Source organism: Chinchilla lanigera, unplaced genomic scaffold (genome assembly GCF_000276665.1).
Source record: "Chinchilla lanigera isolate Chin_1 unplaced genomic scaffold, ChiLan1.0 scaffold00050, whole genome shotgun sequence".
Classification (NCBI taxonomy): domain Eukaryota; kingdom Metazoa; phylum Chordata; class Mammalia; order Rodentia; family Chinchillidae; genus Chinchilla; species Chinchilla lanigera.
Window position 1 is genome coordinate 14,877,044 of NW_004955451.1, and position 8,818 is coordinate 14,885,861.

The 8,818-nt window shown below is 63.5% G+C and overlaps 2 protein-coding genes across 5 annotated transcripts in view; one reads left to right on the forward strand and one right to left on the reverse strand.

Annotated features, from left to right (window-relative positions):
- LOC102013134 (ataxin-2-like protein) overlaps positions 1-536 on the reverse strand; it is a 5,459-nt gene extending 4,923 nt beyond the window's left edge. For 3 of the 4 annotated variants that reach the window (XM_013519325.1, XM_013519323.1, XM_013519324.1), the window contains exon 1: positions 87-352. In XM_013519325.1, the coding sequence (XP_013374779.1) occupies positions 87-303 (217 nt within the window). In that variant the 5' untranslated portion in view covers positions 304-352. Of the gene's footprint in view, positions 1-86 lie in introns of all 4 variants that reach the window. The other variant, XM_005394359.2, reaches the window with a different exon arrangement.
- Rara (retinoic acid receptor, alpha) overlaps positions 1-8,818 on the forward strand; it is a gene marked incomplete at its 3' end in the record, with an annotated part of 40,472 nt that overhangs the window by 381 nt on the left and 31,273 nt on the right.

Sequence of the window (8,818 nt, forward strand, 5' to 3'; positions counted from 1 at the left end):
CGGAGTGAGGGTGGGGGCGGCCCGCTCAGGCCCGCGCCCTTGCACCCCGCTTTGCCGCGCTGCCGACGCCCCTCCCCCCACCTCACCTAGCCGGGGAGGGGCGGCGCGGGGTTCTCCCGGCTTCCTCTCCGCCTCCCAGCGCGGCGGGCAGGGCTGTCCCCGGCGCCTTGCCCGCCTGCCAGGGGACCGGCGTCCCCAGAGAGGCTGCTCCCCGGCCGGCCAGCGCGGCTTCGCCGGAGCCTCCGAGCGCTCTGGGGAGCGCCTCCTCTGGGGAAAGTTCTCCGGGCTCCCCGGAGCCTCCATCCACGCTCGCCGGCGCCTCCCGGCTCCTGCAGAGCCCCTGCCCTCTGCGTGCTCGAGAGAGTGTGTGTGTGTGTGTGTGTGTGTGTGTGTGTGCGCGCGTGTGCGTGCGCGTGCAGACCATGTGGCTGCGGAGCAGTAAGTTCTGGAGGGAGCTTCCTGGAGGGAAGCAGACGAGGGCCCGGGCCGGGACAGGCTCGCTCCAGATGGCCCGGGAAGCGGGTGTGCACCGGCTCGGCGAGGTCAGGCAGCCGTGCCAGCTCCCTGGGCTCCTTGGCTTTCGGCTCCTCGGGCTCCTGTGCCACCCCAGAGCTGGGAGGTCCCCAGGTCTCCCAGGCGCCCCGGCAGAGGGCTGCATGGCGCCCCGTGTGCACTGGGGCTTATTCCTGTGTCCGTGGTGGGCGGGCCGGACCTGCTCTGGGAAGACCCCGGCATCAGGCTCTGGCGTGGTGGGCATAGAGGACTGCCGAGACTTAGCTTCTGGGGTCGCAGACCGGCCAGAGGGTGCAGAGAGACTGGTCTCACCCTGAGGGAGTCCCTCCGGCCGTGTGTGTGCGTGTGTGCGCGTGTGCATGTGTGCGTGTGCAAGCCATCGGATAACTGTCCGGGGGAGGGTGTGCTCTGTCCCTGTAGCTCTCAGGTGCCCGAAGGTTAGTTTTGCCGGGAAGGGTAGATGGTGGAGCGGCGTAGACTGGGTGCTGCTCCTGGTCTGAGGAGGAAGCTGCGGGTTCCAATCTGAGGCCTAAACTGGAGCTCCGCTCCGGCTGGTTTGCCTGGCGGACGCCGCCCAAGAGCCCCCGCAACAATGCGTGGTGAAGCACGGTGCAGGTGGGGGTTAGGCTGGAGAGCTGGAGCCTGGGACCTCGCCCGAATCTAGGTCACTGTCTCTGCCTCTGGTTTCCTTCCGGCATCCTCGCCCTTCTGGGAGGACAGAGGCGGCAGGCACAGCTGAAGCCCCAGGGCCTGCCGAGTTCCCCACACGCGCGCAGACTGTCTCTGTCCCCTGCCCAGCCGCCCGCCTGCCCACCTGGGTGCTGGTGGTCAGAGGCCAGCAGTCCCGCCAGGCTCTTCCTCCCTGAGCCTGCCCCCACCTCCCCCTGGCAGCCCGCTCCTCCGCGTCCTTGCCCGCGTCTCTCCCCTGCCCCGTGGCCTCCTTGTCCGGCTCAGTGGGCAGGAGCCCTAATCGGATGTGACAGCTGAGATACGTGTGGCGGCTGCGAGGGGGCGGGCGGGCAGCCAGTGGAGGACGGTGCGAGGGCTGCCCCTGGCACTGCCCTGGCTCTGAGCACCTCCGCAGGGCCCCCGACTCCTCACTTGGCAGGGGTGCCAGGGCCAGGAGGAGGCAAGGGGCTGGAGATGAGGCTGAGGGAAAGCACACGTCAGGCACCAAGGAGCTGGCGACACATGGCGGCCTTCGTGTCAGGTGTCAGGGCCTCTGGCTCTGGGTAGGCCTCAGTTTCCTCCTCTCTCCTCCCGTCCTGCAATTGCCCTTCCAGGGCCTTTGCCCAGAACCTCCTGCGGGTCACATCTGGGAGCAGCTGGGGCCGCCTCGGGTCTGCTGCTTCCCAGCGCCGTATTTCTCTCTCTGCCTTTCTGGGCCGGGTGCCAGGACTCCTGTTCCCCGCCGGCCCGCCTCATGGTGCAGGGCTCCCTTGCAGGCCTCCAGGGAGAGTCGCGGGGCTGGTTTCCTGCCTCCCTGATGCTGGGAGGTGTCGGGGATCCCAGGTGAGGCGAGGTGAAGGCAGCGGCGCCCCAGCCTCTGACTCAGCCCAGCCCGAGGGCAGCGTAGCCCTAGCCTGGCAGAGCCTGTCCTGGCCTCCGGGCTTCTGCCTTACATGCAGGTAGCGAGACCTTCCGCCCTCCTTTGTAGGTTTTCCCCCCATGACATCCGGGAGTGACCAACAAAACCCCCCACCGGCACCCACATATTTCGGGGAGCAGGGGATTAGCATAATTGAGATCAGGGTGCTGTCTTGTCTTCCCTCCAGCTGGGCCAGGATGAAGGAAACTGGCACAGACTTCCCTGTGCCAATTCCCTCCGCCCTCCAAAGACCGCCAGTGGAGCCAGGCCCTGCCTTCGTGGTGCCCACAATGTGGTTGGCACTGATTTGTCAGGAATTGGGAAGATTTCCCTCCAGACCTCTTGCCTTCTTTCTCCTCTGGCAGGGCAGGGGCAGCTCTGGACGCTGGTGCTGGCTGGCGGGCCTGCCCCCAGGGAAGGGTGTGGGATGGCCCCGAGATGGCCAAGTTGGCACCAGCCCCAGGCTGGAGCGCTGGACGAGCCTCCGCGCCGGAGCGGTGGGGGAGGGCTGGCACGAGCCGCCCTGGCCCCTCATTTCCTGCTCTTTGGGCAGCTGTGGGCGAGGAAGGCTGCGGGGACTATTTTTAGTTGGTCTGTCCCCTGGCAGGAGGGACGTGCAGAAGAGCACGGGGCAGGCCGAGGGTGGTGGTGGAGGTGAGGGCTGGCAGGCGGGTACAGGAGTGGAGCGGGGCTCGGGGTGCAGATGGGGCGAAGAGGGGGAGGTTGGTCGGGGCAGAGCCAGGCTATGGTGCTGCCTGTCCCGGGGCTCAGCCTGGAGCTCAGACCCGGAGGGGGCTTGGAAGCCCCCTAGACCACCCCGCCGCTCCCAAGGGACAACTGAGGCCTAAACAGGGGTGTGGGTGTTGCTGGGGCCTTGCACAGCTCTGCTTGGCTGCTGTCCCTCGATACACCTCCCTGGTCCCCACCCTACCGCAGCGAGGGGACCTCAGGCCAGGCACGCACGCATGCGCGCACAGTCCGTCCCCCTCTCTGCCTGTCTGCAGGGTCTCTCCCGGGAAACGCCAGCTTGGATTGTTTATGAGTCTTCCGCAGGCCGGGGAGGCTGGGCTGGGGTTTGTTTGGGCGGCCTGTGGCCGCTGGTGTGAATGAGGGCGCTGGACAGGGCCCAACACGCTCATGCTGGCAAACTGGGGCGAGGAGACACCTCACAGGGGACACACGTCTCGCCCAGCTGCCTCCTGTTAGAGCAGGGACAGGATCAGGGGCTTGTCCACAGTCACAGGACCAGTCAGGGACAGATGGACAACTAGGATGTGGATGCTGGCCTGGCTGTTTGCCATCACCAGCTCAGGAAGCAAGCAGTGCTGACTGCTGGGGAGATGACATGCATTTTGTTTTTGGTTTTTGGTCTCCCTCTGTAGTCTAGCGTGGTCTGGAACTTACTAGGTAGCCCAGACTGGCTTCAAACTTGTGGCAGTCCTCCTGCCTCAGCCTCCCAAGTGCTAGGATCACAAGCGCTGAGCTCAGGCTATGGGTTTCTGGTTCCTATCCGAAGGGATCCCTTCTGTGAGGCCTGAGGCAGGGTGGGTGTTCTATGCGAGTTTGGGATGCTGGGGAGAGAGTTGGGGACACAGTTGTGGCCTCGTACCATCCAGCCTGTGCCCTGGTACCATCCAGCCTGTGCCCTGTCTCTGAGGGCCACCATGTTGTACAGCTGCCAGGGAAGCCCGTCCTTGGGTTGGGAGTGAACGGCGCCCCCTGAGTTGTTCAGGTCCCTGAGCAGGCACATGTGTTAGCCTCTGTCTGCCTTCTTCAAATTCACTTCAGGCCTGGCTGGGAGGAGGTGTTCCAGACGGGACCTAATCCAACACCCTCTCTCCAGCCGGCCGCCCGGCCCTCAGCCGCTCTGCTCCGTCCGTCCCTCCCCACGGCCACAAATTACTGTGTGGGAGCCCCTCCCCCTGCCCCATTGCTCCTGGGGGGGCTGATTTATTGCCCCCCTGCAGTGCAAGTGCGTGAGAAATCAATAGTGCAAATGCACTGAGGCTGTTCAGGCTGGCAGAGTCCCTTGAGCCCGGCCAACTCCGTGGGGACTCTCGGAGTCACTCCGCCCCTTCTGGCTGGACACACACAGATTTCCACGCCCAGTGGGTAGGTTGCGGTGGAACACGGAGCACAGGAATTCCTCTGCCTGTCTGTCTGTCTGCCTGCCTGTCTGTGTCTCTGTCTCACCCCTTCGCTCCTCTCCTGGGCTGGTCTCAGCATGACAAATCCTCTCGAACACTTATTTCCTACTCTCTGTGGGGTGGGGGGAGGGGAGGGGCAGTGGGCCGCCTGCCAGAGGCTGGGAGGGGGCAGGTGGGTGAGGGCGCAGGGGTTGGGTGACAGCCCACCCCCTTGGAGCTGGTAACCCAATCCCCGCACCCCACCCTCCCGACTTCCCTCCTGCTCAAGAGCTCCGGCAGCTGCTGGCAGTGCGAGGCTGGCAGAGCATGTGTGTGTGTGAGTGTGTGAGTGAGTGTGTGTGTGTGTGTACGTGTGGCGGCCGGGGGCTGGGGCGGGGCGCTGCCAGGACATGTTAAAGGAGACTCAAAGCCCGGGTTCAACCTGGGTGGCAGGAGGAGGGGGGGCAGGTAGGAGAGTAGGTGGGGAGTGGTGGAGGGGGCGGAGCGGCCCAGGGGTCTCACCAGCGAGTTGGCACTGGAGCAGGGCCTGGCGAGCTGGGGGTGCGCGGTGGGGAGGTGGGGCGGGCGCAGACCCCAGGAGAAGCCCGTCTTCACCAGGGGGCGCTTGTAGCCATGGAGGGCACAGACTGCCCCTGTCCCCGTCCCTGGGCCAGGCCTGCTGGGCAGTGCAGTCCCGGGGGTGACTAAGTTGCTTCTGCCCTGAGGCTGGCAGAGTGCCAGCTTCAGCTCTTCTCGGTAGGTGAGTCACTGCCCTGGCATCTCCCCCGGATGCGGCTGAGTCATCCGGCTGTGCCTGCGAGGCGGGTGGGCACCACGCTTGGGGTGGGGGTGGAGGGTAATGTGTGGAGCCCCCGGTGCCCTCTCTGATCTCTCTCTGCCAGGGCCTGGCCCTGCCCAGAAACCTGCAGAGCCTGTAAGGACGCTGCTTCTCCTGAGTGCGTGGAGGAAGGGGAGGGAAAGGGGCAGTGTGCCGCCGAGTGGAGCGGAATGTATTGACTTGGGGTAAATGCCTGGCAGAGAGGACTGTGGGTTCGAATCCTGACTCTGCCATGGACAAGCCATATGACCTTGCCAAGGCAGTTTATTTATTTATTTATTTATTTATTTATTGGTGGTGGGGGTAGCTCTGGGAATCCTACTGAGTTACCTCCCAGCCTGTTTTTAAGATTTAAAACAATTTTAAGCTCAGCATGGTGAAGTACAACTATAATTCCAGTGCTTGGGAGGCTGAGGCAGGAGGATTGCTGTGAGTTCAGTGCCACCCAGGGCTACATAGTGAGATCAAAGCCACTCTGAACTAACTACATAGTCAGATCCTATCTCAAAAAATAAAAGTTAAAAACTAAGATTTTATTTGATTTGATTTGAATTTTTGGTCTTTTTGAGAAAGGGTCTAAAAACTAAGATTTTGGGCTGTGGATATAGCTCAGCGGCAGAAGTGCTTGCCTGGCAAGGCTGAGGTCATAAGTTCGATTCCTGGTACCCAATAAATAAATAAATAAATAAAATAAAATGAAAAAAAAGAAACCTAAGATTTTGAGACAGGTTCTAAGTCACTAAATTGCTCAGGCTAGACTCCAACCTCTTTGTGTGTGTGTGTGTATGTGTGTGTGTGTGTGTGTGTTTTGAGTCAGTCTTGCTATATAGCCCAGGCTGGCCTTGAACTCATGGCAGTCTTCCTGCCTCAGCCTCCCAAGTACTGGCATTACAAGTGTGCTCCATCATGCCTGGCTGCAATGGACTTTTAAGGCCTTAGTTTCCCCATCTGTAGAATGGGAACAGGAGCCCTGCCCATTCCTTTTTTTTTTTTTTTTTCTTTTTCCTTTTGGACAAGCTGGGAGGTGGGAGAAAAGAAGACTCAGCTGGGACTGGTTCTAGCAGATGTCTCACCTGCGTGCAGGTGTCCTGGAGTCACACTCACTCCTGGTTGCTCTTTCAGTCTCCGCTGAATGCTGCATGCCATCAGGGGGGCTTATTTTGCTGGAAGTCTGGGCACACCCAGGGCTGTCTTACAGTTCCTCTGATTGCCGGGAGCTCTCAGTGGCCACTACCTACCCATGGTCTCTTTGCTTCCTCCTTTTTCTGGGGGGGGAGCAGGGGATACTGGATATTGAGGCAGGGGTGGCCTACCACTGAACTACATCGCCAGCGGATCTCACAGAGTTGTCCAGATTCTTCTTACACTGGCGCCCCTCCTGCCTGGGCCTCCCTGGGTAAGGAGCCTGCAGGTCTGCACTACTGTGCCTGAGGGCTTCCTCTATTTGAGAAGGATCCTTATCTTGAGAAATCAGTGGCCAGGTCCTCCCCCAACGTCCCCCTTGCGCGGGGGGAAGGGTAGGCCCTGATCCCGAGGAGGAGCTCTGCACCCTGGGCCTGCCTCTCTTCCCTCTGTTAATCTGCTGATGTCTGTGCAGAGGCCAGCGCAGCTGGGGTTCAGCTGCTACCAGGACTGAGGACTCCTGGCCCCCACTTGGGGACTGCCCTGCCTCCGGGAGGGGAGCTTGGGTAGGGTCCGGCCTTTGACAGGTAGGGCTGGATGCCCCAGGCAGGAGAGGGCGCTCCCAGCCGCGCAGGCTGTGTTGTGTGTATCTGGCCTTCGGGGAGGGTTTGTGTCTGCACAGCTCCTCTGCCGTCTGCACAGGGCCTGCTGCCCTGTCCGTTCAGGAGCTCATCCCGCCCCCTGCTTCGCGCCTGTGTGTGCACACATGCCCGGGGAGTATACACAGTGGCACCTAGCTGGGCACGTAGCTGTGCAAGGGAGGGTGCCCGGGCCTCCTTGTGCAAGGTGTGCCTAGCCCCAGGGTTGGCAGGCGGACGAAGGTCGTCCCCGTGGGCGGGTGGGAGCTGCGTGCATGCACACTTGCGTGCATCTTCCCTCCCCAGGCCCTGCCGTCGCGTCTAGGCTGGGTGGAGCCTGTGGCCGTTGTAGGTGGGCAGGCGCGAGCAGCGAGTCTCCTTCTAGTCCGCTGCTGTTGGTGGGGCTCAGGCTGCAGGCCCTCGCGGGGGGGCGGTGCTGGGGGAGAAGGGGTTAAGCGTCGGCGTCCACATCTGGGAGCCATTGGCGCATTCCTGCCCGCTGAGCGCATGTTTGCGGATGGATCTGGACGGGACGGGACGGGGAGGAGGGGCGGGGCGGGCGGTTCGCACCGGCAGACGGAAATCCAGACGGGAGCTGGAGACAGCCCGGGCCTCTCGGCGGGAAGGGGCCTGGGAGGCGCTGCCTGCAGTTCCCCCCAAGCCGGACCCAGGACGGAGCGTCCCGCTGGCCCGGCCCGCGCGCCCTTCCCAGGCTGGGGGCGCTAAAGACAGAGACAACAGAACCCCAGTTCTACACGGCTTTGCAGCCGGTGGGCCGTGCACAAAGCCCGGGTGGCTGTCTCTGGCCTCCCGGTCCTGTCCGTAAAGCGGGGGCTCTGGGGTCGGTGGGCCTGAGGACTCTGCCCGGGTCACCCCGCGAGGTCCTCCCTGGGGCGCAGGCCCTGGGCGAGTGGCGCTTGGCCTTTCCCGTGGGAATCCTGCGGGCACTTGCGGCCGCGGCTCTGCCCGGGAAGGCTGGGGGGAGGGGTCCCTTAGTACGCCCGCGCTCCCACCCACGGGGCACAGCGGTCATCCCCAGCCCCTGCAGGGCAGCAGGTGGGAGGGGCGTGTGGCCGCGCCGGGGCTGGGGGCTGCGGACGCAGCGCGGCTCAGATCCCGTCGGGGCTGAAGCTCTGACAAGACCCGCTCCTCCAGGAGGCTAGCGGGAGGGGAGCTCCAGGGTCCCCCTGCTGGGAGCTCTAGGCGCTGCCCTTGGGGAAGGGTACTTGGCGGGGACCTAAGAGCCCGGCTGGGCCAGCTCCCCCTGCCACTGGGGTGAGAGGCGGCGTGCGTGCGGGAGATCGGCTCTCCTTTTTTGCAGATGAGAAAATTCAGGTCCAGAGAGGGGAAGTGACCGGCTCAAGGTCACACAGTTCAGTTCCAGCGGGCCCCTGGAGGACTGTCATTAGGAGAGACGGGGCTTGGCAGCCGGGCAGGAGTCACTGCGTTCGCTTCCACATTCACCACCTCCTCTCTTCCCGGGTTTAGGGGTGTGTGTGTGTGTGTGTGTGTGTGTGTGTGGGCGGGCGTGTGGCTCGGGAAGGGAGTGTGGGATACCACACACTGCGGCCCTTTCTCCACCGAGCCCTATTTCCATTCTTTCCGCAGAACTTCACCCCCTCCTGCTCTGAATCTCCCATTCGGGCTAGGAGGGAGGGAATCTCCCAGATTCCCACGGTCCAGCCTACTGCAGCGAGCGGCGCCTTTAAGACTCGCCCATTCCCCGGGTCTGTTAAGGAGACAGGGGCGGGCGTGAGCCCGAGGCCACGCCCCAGAGTTTTGATTGGTGGAGGGCGAGCATGGGCGGGCTCGGGGCGAGACCGCCCCACCCCGCTTGGTCCCCGCTGCCCCCCCCACCCCAGTCTGGGGCTCAGGGTAAAGTTTCAGCCTCCGCACGTGACTCGCCATGGCTGCGGCCGTCGCCCCGCGCCCCTGAGCCGCGGCCCCCCGGACGGCCGCTCTCCTGGGACCCCGCACCCCGACGCCGCGCCGA